The sequence below is a fragment of the Sclerotinia sclerotiorum genome, genomic scaffold (genome assembly GCF_000146945.2).
Source record: "Sclerotinia sclerotiorum 1980 UF-70 scaffold_9 genomic scaffold, whole genome shotgun sequence".
In the NCBI taxonomy this organism is placed as follows: Eukaryota; Fungi; Ascomycota; class Leotiomycetes; order Helotiales; family Sclerotiniaceae; genus Sclerotinia; species Sclerotinia sclerotiorum.
Genome location: NW_001820827.1, coordinates 95,263 through 109,614, shown reverse-complemented (window position 1 = coordinate 109,614; position 14,352 = coordinate 95,263). Strand labels below are relative to the sequence as shown.

The 14,352-nt window shown below is 44.1% G+C and overlaps 5 protein-coding genes across 5 annotated transcripts; 3 read left to right on the top strand and 2 right to left on the bottom strand.

The window, feature by feature from the left end:
• Positions 1-724: 724 nt before the first annotated feature.
• Positions 725-2,245, bottom strand: SS1G_06975 (hypothetical protein; the record flags this gene model as incomplete). Its single annotated transcript, XM_001591479.1, has 6 exons — positions 725-744; positions 798-918; positions 1,072-1,096; positions 1,286-2,097; positions 2,154-2,174; positions 2,225-2,245. The coding sequence occupies 6 exons, from the start codon at positions 2,243-2,245 to the stop codon at positions 725-727; spliced, it is 1,020 nt and encodes a 339-aa protein (XP_001591529.1).
• A 327-nt stretch (positions 2,246-2,572) lies between these two features.
• On the top strand, positions 2,573-3,085 carry SS1G_06974 (hypothetical protein; the record flags this gene model as incomplete). Its single annotated transcript, XM_001591478.1, has 1 exon — positions 2,573-3,085. The coding sequence occupies one exon, from the start codon at positions 2,573-2,575 to the stop codon at positions 3,083-3,085; it is 513 nt and encodes a 170-aa protein (XP_001591528.1).
• Positions 3,086-3,604: 519 nt separating this feature from the next.
• SS1G_06973 (hypothetical protein) lies at positions 3,605-4,427 on the bottom strand (the record flags this gene model as incomplete). Its single annotated transcript, XM_001591477.1, has 2 exons — positions 3,605-4,231; positions 4,302-4,427. The coding sequence occupies 2 exons, from the start codon at positions 4,425-4,427 to the stop codon at positions 3,605-3,607; spliced, it is 753 nt and encodes a 250-aa protein (XP_001591527.1).
• Positions 4,428-6,718: 2,291 nt separating this feature from the next.
• SS1G_06972 (hypothetical protein) lies at positions 6,719-11,022 on the top strand (the record flags this gene model as incomplete). Its single annotated transcript, XM_001591476.1, has 3 exons — positions 6,719-10,211; positions 10,272-10,447; positions 10,498-11,022. 3 exons carry the CDS (start codon positions 6,719-6,721, stop codon positions 11,020-11,022), a joined length of 4,194 nt encoding a protein of 1,397 aa, XP_001591526.1.
• Positions 11,023-12,972: 1,950 nt separating this feature from the next.
• Positions 12,973-14,092, top strand: SS1G_06971 (hypothetical protein; the record flags this gene model as incomplete). Its single annotated transcript, XM_001591475.1, has 2 exons — positions 12,973-13,769; positions 13,918-14,092. The coding sequence occupies 2 exons, from the start codon at positions 12,973-12,975 to the stop codon at positions 14,090-14,092; spliced, it is 972 nt and encodes a 323-aa protein (XP_001591525.1).
• Between the last annotated feature and the right edge of the window lie 260 nt (positions 14,093-14,352).

Below are 14,352 nucleotides of genomic sequence, written 5' to 3'. Positions count from 1 at the left end.
CACCAACAGCAAAACCCATAAACACATTAACATGCCCCCCTTCCCCCCTTGAACCCATCATAAAATCAAAGTAAACAAATAACCATTACTTCATACTCACCCCACGACTCAATCTCATCTTTCAATCATCTCATCCAAGCTTCTCGTTTAAGTTGACACAAGAACAAAGGAATCCAGGGCTCATCATCATAATCATCATGTGTTTGTAGGCGTTCTTGCGATTCCATTACTATATCGACTGAAGATCATTGATCCGATGAGACAATCTCACCACTATCAGTTTAATATATCCCACGAGCATAACGTCATGTGTATACAGGACAATTGACTAGACATCTGTATTTGGCTCCATGTCCTAGCCGTTCAAGCACATTGGAAAATTTGTCTTTTGTATATTCATTCATACCCACCTCATATCTCCTGCCTTTGTGGCCTTGTATATGTGTCAATTAAGGAGGGGCGCCGGTGCGCAGGTACAAACCTACGAAGCGGCTACTAGTAGCTAACCACCGATCTTCTCTTTCAGAGCCCAGAATCTAATGTCCGACTGTGTCTGTACCAAGACTTAAAGCCATTGACTCCCGACGAACGCTGCTATATATACCGCTCAGCTCATCTATCTATCTTCCGATGATCCCTGACTTCTTCGATATCCCTCTCTGCGGTGTTCGTACAACCGGAAGATCCTTGGTTGTTACACCGTAATGTTAATCTTTTGCGTCTTTTATCGTTTGACAATAGTAACTGTATGGAGAGTTAGTGAAATTCGACTTAATTAGACGACATGTGAAACTCACTAATATCTTCATCCGCTAGTTCGTGACTAAGGCCTACACGTTGTGGTTGATGCTTGACGGATTTTCCATAAACAATAGCTACGCGGAAATCATCCACAATAGTCTTATGGATTGCGTTACACTTCGATAATCAGTCAGTCACTGGATATGGTGCTACGTAATTCCTCGGAATGATGAAGAAGCGACTTACAAAATCTTCAACTGTGCACCTGGTGGAGCGTAACACCACTGGTGCGGTGTAATCAGGCAATTTTCCTTTGGGCTTTGTATAAACTCTGACAAGGTTGAGTTTCTCCCACCTGTTCAAGGTTAGTATAAGGTTGTTAGGCAATTGCAGTAGCTGTAAAAGTTTGCTAGCCCTTGGTAAATGCCTTGCATATTCTCTTGAGCCAGTGGATTGTAGCACTGGAACGCCGCACCGTTTAATAGGATTATTGGCATTACTCCAGGGCAAATGGAATAACAAGGCTCGCAAATCATGAACTTACATCTGTTCTAACAGTTCATCAACGTTCCACCCGTGCTCAGACGAAATGGGACATGCGTTAGGAATTCTGTAAAGCAAATCAAGTTCCTCTATCGAAATAGCATCGATTTTGTTCAATGCATAAATGACAGGAATATAACTTCGTCCTTTGGCCTCTAGTACGTCTATTAGATCGTCGATAGTTGCATCACAACGAATGGCGATATCTGCCGACGATATTTTGTACTCATTCATGACAGCCTTGATCTCATCATGATCAATATGTGTCATCGGCACAGTATTGGTGATATTGATTCCACCCTTATCCTTTTTCTTAAACACGATATTTGGTGGTGATTTGTTGATTCGAATACCAAATCCTTCCAGTTCGTCTTCGATAATCTTCTTATCCGTCAAGGGCTTATTGACATCCAGTACGATGAAAATCAGATGGCAGGTCTTAGCGACCGCAATGACTTGTCGACCTCTACCCTTTCCATCCTTTGCTCCTTGAATAATACCTGGAAGATCCAGAATTTGTATCTTGGCTCCATTATATAAGATCTGACCGGGTACTGTCGTTAAGGTCGTGAATTCGTATGCGGCAGCCTCCGAGTGTTGTCCGGTAAGTTTGCTCATCAATGTACTCTTTCCCACCGACGGAAATCCTATAAATCCAACACTGGCGACACCCGTACGTGCTACATCGAATCCTACACCTGCTCCTCCACCACTTGACGTAGGGGTTAACAACTCTCTCTTGAGCTTGGCGAGCTTTGCTTTAAGTTGACCGAGATGGAAACTCGTTGCCTTGTTCTTTTGCGTCTTGGCCATCTATCGTCCCGTTAGAATTTATCGGGGGGTGAATCGGCCGGGTCCAAGATGTATACCTCATCCTCAATTGCTTTGATCTGTAGCGGGGCATTAGCATTGAAAAAATGTGGCCAAGAGAGGAGCATACCTTATCAGCGGTTGTCGACATGGTTGCGGATTTTTCTGGTCGAATCCAGAAGTCTTATTCGGAAAAAGTTTATTGCTAGAGAATTTGGTTGGTGAAAGAATATAATGCGATTTTCCTCAAGCTGGTATCAAATTTTGGAATTGAAGTGATGTGAATTTCATTGTGGGGTTCCGCATCAAAAATTATTTCTATGATCGCATAGTTAACCTTGTAACCTCAGGCACAAATATTCACAAACAACCTGCACCGAAGCCTCCATTTCTGATCTAAATGTTATGGTAACTCACATGAGCTTCAAATGGCCTCACCAAACTCTCACCTACAATTTTTGATTATTTTATTGAAATTATGGACATGCAAAATATCTGTATAGCCTTTTTCGTTCTAGGAACTACGGTTGACTTAGGTGGAATCTTGATACCTTCGTTTCGACAGCATGTCATGAACTATGGTAGTCGAGGAATCACGCCGAACGCTTCCAAAGACCCTTCCATCCTGAGCAAGCCCGCTAATATACTGGAATTCATTGGCTCCATCCAAGTTCCTCATACCTGGTTTAGTCATTACTATATTGTGTCCGTGGCCTCTTCGATCTTCTGGGCACATCAAATCATCGCACGTGGAGCGGCTTTCAAATTTCTTGCCTCGTACTCTCAACATGATAGCACGAAATCAATGACGGTTAATCAGATAGCTTTGGCATGGGGATTTATGGCTTTACAGGGCGGCCGGAGATTGTATGAGAGCTTCGCGCTTACCAAGCCTTCTCAGTCAAAGATGTGGATTGGACTTTGGGTTGTTGGCATTGCGTACTATATTTTCATGGGCATCTCAATTTGGATTGAAGGTATTGGTGGGTGACAATGATTGTGCTTTTGTGCTGTGTTGCTTGTGGCTAACTTCGAAAGCCACACTTAATGCGACTGAAAATCCACTGGATCTAATAGAGATCTCGAAGCCTTCTATGAAGACTTGTGTGGCGGTACCTCTGTTTGTGATTGCATCACTAATCCAGCATGAGTGTCATGAGCACTTGGCAAGTTTGAGGAAGTATACCCTTCCCTCACACCCATTCTTCCGCAACATCGTCTGCCCCCATTACACTAGCGAATGCTTGTTGTATATTGCAATTGCCATCGTGGCCGCGCCTCAAGGACAGACTCTGAACAGAACCATTTTGGCAGGTTTGTGTTTCGTGATATCAAATCTCGGTGTGACAGCAGATTCTACTAGGAAGTGGTATGTCGCGAAGTTTGGCGCAGACAATTTGAAGGGTAGATGGAGAATGCTACCTTATGTGTATTGAGATGAGGTCCGCTCACAATATGTGGATAGATAGCTCGAAAGATAGATGAAGGAGACCACGCCGAGACAAGACCATCAGCGTTTACCAAATATACCTAGTTTAGTACCCAACTTCGATACCTTCAGTACGTCGCGATACGTAAGGCTTAGTCGCTCACGTCTTTCGTATCTTCCGTCAATGATTCCATCTTCAGACCGTAGAAGATCCCAGTTTGCGACTGTTGTAGAATTGAGATTGATATCCGCTTCAATCTCAGATATCCCATGATAATAATTTGTGTATAGCTCATCTGTTGTGATCAACAAACTTCTCGGCTCCTGAAGAATCCTCCACCTTGGTTGTTCCTCTCTTGTGCCATCCTCTTTGTCCCCATATATATCCAAACATAGACTTGCGCCCAAGCTTACGGTACAGACGGCAGGATGATAGGCCGATCCATCTTTATGCGGCATGATTCCTTGATTGGGTAGGTATTCATTTATTAGGACATGGTTCGGACGTCCATGGGGACTATCACTAAAGGTATGGCGTCCTTCATCTTTGTGCGAGGTAGGCAAGGAGAGGAGCCGAGAGACAATAGGATCTGTAAGCCACATGGGCAAAGGCGCATCCAATAAAGTGTTCTTCGTTAAATCGGAGGGCCATGTCTGAAGGCGACGATGCGTCAACTGCTTCCATCGTGGTTTTGGTGCGGTCGCAATCTGCAAATGCGATGGTGTCAAATATCGAATCTCAAGCTGATAATGGTGGATGAGCTCAGGATTTACCTACTTTGTGCAACAATAACTGTTCCTCATCCTCCGTGAGGAAATCGGAAATATAAAATGCTTTCGAGGGAAGGGACTTGATTTGCGCCTCGTCGAGACATGTTGGTAAGGTCAATGGTTGAGTAACCATTGTTGAGTATGATGAGCAAAGCACGGGTGAGATATTTCGGAACTCTTGCAATGAGGGACTGTGTGGGATGGTAAAGAGCTAGGCAAGGAAAGGCAAGGAAAAGCAAGGAAAGGCAAGGAAAGGCAAGAAAAGGGTAAGAATGCCATGGTACAGTATACAGATTCCATGGAAAACACTTTTCCATGATGTAAAAACGATACCTACCGACCGATACAGTGACAGAACCATAGAGAAAAGAGGGGAATCTTTAATACAGACCAACAAAAGTAAGGTTACCACTAGCTTTTAGGAGATAATTATTCTTGGATGCAATGAATCTTAAACCGAGGATCAAGTGAGTACTATTCAGTAGGTCCCTACTAGGTAGGTAGTTCGAGCTAATTGTACGGGGCGCTACGGCAGACAGGTACAGGTGAGCAGCCTTTGATTTTATTAATCACAAAATGGACTCCGTACCGTGTACCCTAAGCAACTTTGAGTTTTAAGTCATCCATGTTCGCTATGATAATCTTTACTCGACCCAGAGAGCTCGGAAGAGCAAGTTGATACATACTAAAGAGGAAAAGTGGTTTGCCAACTGATGCGTTGTACTCTGTGTTTGTACTTGGTTGTACGGAGTAGTATGACCAGACTTATGCGAGATTTGTTTGGCTTTTGTCGACTAAAATGCCCTTAAAGTCAGACTTTCCATTAGACTTCCCCTTAATGGATGCGCTATTCGCTGTATGTAGGAGGTAGGTATATCGGTACATGTCTAGATCTCTTCTTCCTGGTGTCCCTTACTCAAGAACAGAGTAGAACAAGGCGAAGGAGCCTCGACGGCAGTGGCGATGGTCAAGCGGAGCGTCATCAATCGAACTAGACGAATGGGGTCGTACATACATGAGTGAAGAGACTTCAAAGATTAAGTTTCAGGAAATAATCCAAGTAATGCTTATGTGATTATGTGCGTGGTAAGCTCTTCCATGAAACCAAGGAGGCGATGTTTTTGGATTGCTAGGTAGGTAGAGTACGGAGGAGGTACCGATTACGGAGTACTGTAGCGTTATCAGATGAAGGAGTGAGACATTTGACATTTCAATTCTGACTCTCTTTTCCATCACCCAGAGTATCTAATATAATATATATTGTATTGTATATAGGTACCTAGTAGGTAATATATAACTTCTTTCCATCTGCTCGAGTAGTATGTATATTCTAACTGTTAGTTACTGCGTACTAGGTACCTATATGTTGATACATTCACCAACAATGTCGTCTCGTTCGCTCTTCGGACATCAGGTTTCTAGATATCCGAGAGATTTACCTACTATACCTTCCTAGTTGCTAACTACTAAACTACTGCTTAATACTTTCTATCGTCTATCTATTACTTCCTACTCGCTATCCCCGTCAGCTACTAACTACTGCTTAATACTCCTACTATCTACCTACTACTTCCTACCACTTCCTACCACTTCCTACTTCCACTACCTCCTACCTCTGCTCCGTACTTTCTCCTCCCACGTAGTAGGTACAGTAGGACCTGAAGGTGGATAAGACTACCATTAGGTCGATACCTTCATCCTCCTAGGTGGGTTGGTGGATAATACTGGAACATCATGAACTTATTATTATCATGAAGCTAGTCTATTTTATTTTGCTTGTCTCCATTCCACCCTATCACAATGTGCCATCAATTCACCCAAATCCTTTACCGATGATTTTGGCAACTACTTCCGGTAAATGGTCACCGTATTTTTAGTGTCTAGTCTCTATGGCCTCAACTTATCTTTCCCTCGCTATTTACAAAACCACCACTCTCCTTCCACCCATCCTCGAAAATCTACTCTTACAATTCAACCTCACATCAACGATCCATGATTACGATTTTAATGACATTCTTCATACCTTATTCAACACATCAACAAACATAAGTCCTCGAAAGCACGCCATTTGGAATTCTTACTGCGACAAACCATTCAACCGGCGCATTTAATCCATCCAATTATCACTTTAAAGGACTCGGATGCTCCTCCTTGTCCTTACAATTAGATACAATCAAAGTGTCTACCCATAATACAGGCCAGGATGATCCGCAGGATACAGCGACACATAGCCTAGATGTTATGGACACTCAAAATCATCATGGAACGACGGCTACAGGACATGGGGACTTGCCTACCAGCATGGTCGCTCGAAAAGATAAAACTAATTCCACCACTAATACTATCAAAAGCTCGACTTCTTCTGGAACCATATCCTCTCCAAAGGTGACTGTAGCTGATGCGGAGACTATGGTGGACGTGGACATGCCCGATGCGCCTCTTGAGGATATTGATGTGAAGAGTGATTCAGAAGCAGAAACAATCGTACTACCAGGCAAGGATGGCCACTCGCCCTCGAAAACTCGAAAATCGATTAAACACGAAGACAAGAGTGACGATGAAGATATCCGTAAGCCGTCCGAGTCAAGGAAGCGGGAAAGTCTATCACTGGAAGCACTTTCTCAAAACGAAAATAACGCAGGAAGGCGCAAACGTCCCAGGGTAGAATCATTTGAATTAAGCAAATCTCATCCTAGCAACGGAAGATTATCCAACCTACAAGAAAAAAGACACTCGTCTCTGCCCAAATCCTCTGCGCCAGAATTGAGACTTGACAGATCGCCATCGCCACCTTTATCCACTCTTGACAGCCTTGACAAGGCTAAATCCGTTGATAGAGCTTTTCCACGGGACAAACAGAATACATCAGACTCTGGTGATGACCATGTGGATCGCGAGGATCGAAAACCAGAGCGACATCACAATACTGCCTTGAATGGTACTCAAAGTAAAGAAAATACTCCATCCTTAGACAACCATCCAGAAAGTACAGCAGGCGCCGTGAAGGAACGGTCGGAGTCTCCTCACCACGGACGTCCTCACAAACGCAGTAATTCTACTCAATTCCCCTTAAAGTCTATCCATGGTTCGAGCCATAGGAGAGGGCGAATACCACCTCCTCTTCTATCTACCGAGTACCAATCCGACGACTCTTCTGCCAGCGGGCGTTCACATCCTCGCAGCTCCCGACCGCGGCAACGAACAGCCCCTGCTATTAGAGATTCTATCATGACATCCGCCGCCCTCCGTGAAAGAAAACGGACAGATAGCTCAGGCGCAACGACGTTATTGCAACTTGTCCGGAAGGACAATATCACAGGAGTGACAGATGAATTGAACAAGCACCCTCAAGACTTAAATCAGGCAGATAATGCATTGAACACACCACTGCATGCTGCAAGTCTTGTAGGTTATGTTCAAATTGCGAAATTGCTCTTGGCCAAAGGATGCACTGTGGACGTAGTTAATGAGGCCGGTGACACACCCCTTCATGATGCCATTGAAAATGGTCATGTTGAAGTTGTGAAACTACTTCTGGAGCATGGTGCTAACCCGCGCAAGGCAAAAAAGGTGGGGGGTGACGAGCCTAGTGACCTAGCAGCGGCTTATCGTGGGGGAGAAGACGACATGGCGTGGGAAACGAGGAAAGACATGCAACGGCTTATTGAAGACGCCAAGATTAAGAGTGATGCGTCCGGAAATAATCTCTCGAGCGATCAAGCAACTGTAGAAAGTGTAGATCACGATACTTCCTCAAGATATAGCCCTCGCCACAGCCCTACGTCCGAATATCCTAATGTCCCGAACCGTATACGGGCACGCTCGAACAAAACTACGGACCAAGATCTATATCGAGACCTGAGTAAGGTGGAAATGCTTCGTGAGGCATGTCAAAACGCAGATTACCAAAATGTTTCCAAGTGGTTAGATGTTAATCAGGGTCGGAAGGATGCCAAATCTCTTCTCATAGCGGCAAAAGCTGGCGACCTCTTTGCTGTCGAGCTAATGCTTGGACTAGGTAATTTTGATCGCGACCCCGAACCTTTAAGGAGTGAAGATCCCCGCTGGTCTACTCCAATGCTTTGTGCTATTGATAAAGGACATATTGACGTGATTAAATGCCTGCTTTCAGGAGATTTCGACCCGACTAGAAGATGGAATAACAAAACTTATTATGAAATCGCGCAGGAAAGAGAGAAGAAGGGTCACAACTATGACATAGTCGTTGAAAAACTTAAAGAAGCTTTCAATAATTATTCGAAACCAGCTAAACCTTCGCCCTCTAAATCTCGGTCTCCTAAACTCCACCGAGACGCCGATCGCGGCCGTGATTCCAAACGGCCAGTAAGGAATGCCCGTGATCGGTCTTCACCGTCGCGAAAGAGAAGCCCTTCAAAAATGTTGGACAGAGGCACAGACTCACAGAAAGGTCAGCATGGAAGTAGTTCATCCCTTCGTCAAAGCCACAGCGCGCAAAACCAAGCAAGAAGGGGTCCAGGACGACCAAGAAAGGAGGAAAATACCGCACTGCATTTGGCTTCGGACACGGAAAGCACTCCTCTAGGACCCCCTAAGAAAAAGTTGCAAGCACCAAAGGTAACAGAACCCGATGCTGCTGCAATGTCATCTGAGAATGAACCTTCGAAGCCACGGCGTAAGCTTGTTTCTGGAAAAGAGCTGAAAGGAGAGCGGGATAAACAAAGACGTGGAAGTGTTGCATCGAATGTGTCTACGACATCTGTTTCAGATCGACGCGGGGTAGACGAGGTGAAGCATGCAGATAGAAATGCAAGCATCGCGCGATTAAGCGAACCTGCCGATGAAGACCTAGCGTCAAAGCGCCTAGGCACGGAGACAGGTTCTGACAAAGGCGAAAGACACGACAAAACCAAAGGTACAAAACGAGATAGTTCCAAAGACAGACTCGCCTCTATCCGCAGCGAAAAAAGCCCGATAAAACGACAACGTCGGAGCACAACACCGCCTCCCACAGGTATACTTGACACAATAGCTACCACTGAGGTTGATGGAGCTCCATCGAAACGCCGAAGGTTAGAGGGACTTTCGAAACACGTAGCCATGGATCAGAACACACCAAACTCGTCTCCTGAGCGTCCAGAGCCAAATTTTGATTCAATAACTTCTCAGGACAAGTCAAATCCAAAGACTACAAAGGAGAACACATCGAAAGCTTCTTCCAAGAGCGCGGAAGAGAGTGAGACATGTTTCAACAAAGAGAATGAAGAAGCTCAAGCAGCCATTTTCGCCGATCTAGAACACAAGAACCAGGCAAGACTGGCTCGTGAAGTTCGGGAGGCTAAACAGCAGGCCAAAGAAGCGAGAGAAGCTCGTGAGGCGATAGCATTAGACGAAGCGAGAGAAGCGAAGGAGAGAGAGGTAAAGGAGATAGAAACAAAAGAAAGAGAAATGAAGGAAGCGAAGGAAGCGAAGGAAGCCTATGAAGCCAAGGAGGCTGAGGAAAGACTAGCCTTCGAGGAGGAAGTTGCCAAGCTAGAACAGGAAGAAGAAGACCGGAAAATACGACAAGCCCAGGAAGAGCGCGACAGGGCAGAGCAAAGGCGGTTGTATGATGAACAGAAAAGAATAGATCGAGAGAAGTCGGAGCAAAAGCGGGCTGCTGCGCAAGAACGAGAACGACTTGAGAAAGTAAGACAGGCGCGGGAAAAGGAAGTAGAAAGATTATCGAAACTGCCGCTTCTACTTCGAGCGTTTGATCAACTTCCGCAATCTGAGACGCTCAAAATTGCTTCTTTGTCCAAGTTTAGGATTATAAAAGGATATCGATATGATACGATTAGACCAAAGGCAACAGGCCAACCCAGTGGTCGGGAGCAATGGATGCTTAATACTGACGTTGCGTTACTGCTAGGAGAGAAAGATCTGGAACTATCGAGATGTGAGTAAACTCAAAGGAACACGAAAAGGAGTTCATATTTATTGACTGTAATAGATACAGCGTGGGAGCGTATCCCATTAGAGATGGAAGTCAAAGAAGCTATATGGCCACTCGCGCACGCAAAATATTCCCGTGATCCTTTTACACCAGACATCCTCCTCAATTTGCATGAACGTCTTCGCCTGGAAGAACAAGCCAAATCTTTATTCTTTGGGCTCGATCTTTTCTTCGTGAAAGTATGTGCCTTGTTTTTCTGGAAATGGTTTGCTTACTAACAATATCACAGGTCTCTGAATTTATGTTCATTGTACCAAGTTTCCCTCACCTACGAGGTCTTGAAATGGCTGTTGAATACCAGGAGCTTGTGCCTCTAGGCGCACATCCTCTTAACAAATATGAACAAGATTTGGATTACGATCCCAGCAATCCATTCTGGCCTGCTCCCCAAAGATACATCGATGGATTGCTAGTTACACATTCGAAAATCGAAACAAAAACGAGTACGAAACCTTTCCCGGAATCCAAAGTATCAAGACGAGAACTATCCAACGACAAAGAGCTAATCGCTTTAGCATTGGCCAGGTCACAAATGCTTTGCAACTCGAGGTCGAATTATCGGCCATACATGGTACCGCAGGATCAAGACAATATCACCCCACCACACTCTGACCGATCTAGATCGCTCCACGAAGAAGGTTTGATTCAAGAATCTACTTCTGACGTAACCAACCTATCACATCATCTTGATCTACCGAACGGAGCACCCACTATTCTCAACGGAAACATGCGTACGGCGGATATACTGGAATGAGTGATGTAGTAATACTATACTTGCTATGCTTGTTAAATAAGCATTGTATATAAAGCATACCCGCAGTATGACTCTGGAATGTTGTGTATATATTCCCCGGCAACGGAGTGTCATACTATGTAAATTAATGACACTTTTTTTTAAAGCAAAATCCTCGATACCACGTTATTGTACACAAATCGAGATTCCAAATGTTGTGAAAGACTAGGCAAACGGATGCTTTTTCATATCCAATTCCCATCTCAATCCCAATCCCAAACATCCATAAGGTCTGAGATAGCAGTGGCCGTAATCAGGAAGTGATGGCGTCTTCGGCAAAGAAAATTCCAAAACGGCCGGGATAAGGGGTGCGGAAGGGTGTGGAACGCCTTGAAAACCGTACGCCAATTGAAGACGCAATTAATGCGTATTGTCAGGCCTTTGGCGAAATTTCGTATATACATAGTGAAGAAAGTTTCGTGGTTCGACACAGCTTTCCCTTTTAAAAATGCGTCTTCCTCACACTTATGGATTGTAGAAATGAATTTTAGATACCCTGTGACTCTTGGGTTTTGGTGAAATCGAATCCATGATATGACTAGATGGTGACTTTTCGAGGGTGCTTCCCTCCCTCTTGAGGTAAATGATCATGATAGACGTAGGCGATCGTACTGTAGGTTTTTTGGTCTGATCGTCGTTTGTGAAAAAGGAGGAGTGTGGTGAATGTATTTGTATGGTTAAAGTACCTGGTGGTAACAGTTAAATTTCGACTTGGATAGTTGGTACTAAATGTACTGAAAGTTCTATCGTAATAATCTGTAGAGTGTCCTCGTTTCTGATTGAACAATTTTGAGAATATCTTCCTCCTGCCGGATTTATTCTCTGGTTTGTCGTTAGTTGAAGACAAAGTCCCTCCTCCCCCGAATATAATTCTTCCCGAAATGTCCACCTGATGGACTTCTCTATTTTGCAATCAATTGAAGACGACGAATATACTAGCAGATAAATATGAAAAGCAGGTTAATCACAAAGCACGCGGTACAAAACGGTAAGAAGACTCGAGATCGCAGGCAGTTCAATTGAGCAAATAGCGGATGAGCAGACTACGCATGGGAAGATACCAAATATGCAGACAGTAAACGAGAGGACAATAGGACCTCCATGGTAATGTTTTATATGTAACTATTCTATAAGAACATTGATGTGAGTAATATAAGCGGTACTAGAAACTTAACGATAACGGGAAGTTGTAATGAGATCTCTTGACAGTTATCACAATCCTCCCTACTATACACCAGCGACCAACTTTCACTGGGGAATAGCCCAGGTTTTTCGTAAATGTCTTTTGTTGGAATGGATCGAATGTATATGGTTTAGAGCGAGAATATCGAGATAAGAATCCGTCTGCGAAGTCATGCTCGATTTTGCACCGCTCGATAAAAGTAGGAAGGGAAATCGAGAGTTTGTTGCGGGACAATGACGATTGATTAGGAGGGTTGTATGTAGGTTTGCGATAGGATCTCGTCGGTTTGATCGATCAACCCGGTTTTCGAAAGCTCATGTGTGGGGAAGCATGGGATGAGTATTCCTGTGATGTTGAATTATATGTTAGATTCTCTGCTGCATTTTTCTCTAAAGAAACTTTGACAGAATTTTGGACTTAGGTGAGTTGATGAGGTGTTGATGAAGGTGCGAGGTATTCATACTGGGTTGGGGATGTATTTAATAAATATAAAATATATAGTAAGGTCATGTACTAAGCATTCCGATAAGGTAATCGGTTAAGCGACCCCGCCTACCCGCTTAAAGCGAGGGAGGGGCAAATATCACTATCAGTGGATAGATAACAACTACATCATCGACATATATCACAGATACACCACCATCGAAATTCCCCTTCATTTGTTTTACATACTATCTTGAGTTTCCTTTTGAATAATCAATTTCACAAAGATCAAAGATACAGATAATATGAATCAGGAGTCCTGCTGTACTTGTGCGCGTCTGCTTGCACAGATAGGAAGTGATGGATTGGGGAGTGAACCACCTTCTTATTCGGCATCGACAGCGGGAATCGACCCCCCTTTCGAATCGAGGAGAAGGATTTTGAGTTCCGACGAGAAAACAAAAGAAGACGAAGTATTTTCGGAGAAGAGTGAAGCATATGATTGGGGAAAAGAAGGTGGTAGCAGGAGAGACGACAGAAGATTACCATGCTGTAGCCGCATTATTTGCGGTGAATGCATGAAGCGCAATGAAAGATTCAAGGTTTATTGTCCATTCTGTCAGGTTAGGAACGGAGAGGTAGCAAACGGAGACACCGTATCCCATTCCACAGGACGCAAACCAGCAACTGGGGATAAGCCGCCCTCCTATGAAGAAACCATTGGTAGCCACTCCTCGCATTCTCAAACCTCCCTTCCGGTCTACAGTCACGCTCTCTTCTCCAAATCACAACAGCAATCATTGACACAATCACAAAAAGAATCGCAGTCACAGTCACAATCAGAGGATATACTTCACTTCCTCTCTCACAGCACCGATTCTATGACTTCCCTTTCATTCCGCTACGGTGTCCCAATCGAGGTATTGCGAAAGAAAAACGGTATAACAAGTGATCACCTCCTTCTTGCTAGGAAAACAATATTGATACCTGGGGAATGGTACAAGGGCGGTGCGAGTTTGAGTCCGCGGCCTGTGGAAGGAGAGGAGGAGGAGAGGAGGAAAGCGAGTGTGAGGAGGTTTATGCTAGGATGTAAAGTTTACGAGTAAGTTTGCTTGTTATTATTTTTGCTTGGGTGCTCGAATGGGGAATAGGGAAGAGGTTCTAGGTTTATAAGCGAATGTGAAGTGGAAGATCTGGAATTGGGTAATGCGAAACGAAGAATGGAGAGCTAACATTAGGTTTCTTATTAGATATGATGTCGCAGTCCTCTATCTTGAGCAAGCCAACTACGATCTAGAGCTCGCAATGGGAGTATATAGAGATGACGAGAGATGGGAAAAGGAAAATCCTATTTCAGATAAAGGGAAGGGCAAAGGGAAGACAAAATCTGATGTTGGGAGAAGAAGATTCACAGGACAGAGATAATATAAATTTTGACCCGCATACAATAGATGCTGTAAGATTCAAGGTTTCAGATTCTTTTTTGATTTTCGCATTTAAAATAAGGATCATGAGGTTCGTTATATGATGCATACTGAGCGCTTTGTATAATTACAACACCGTCTGGTACAGTCCCTCTGCAGCAAACTACGCCAGGTTAATATGCCGATCGTGTCCGAATATCCTAAATGATTTGTTAGCCTCATGTTCTTCCTAAATTGTGTATTGGGGTAGTGTACCGAAAT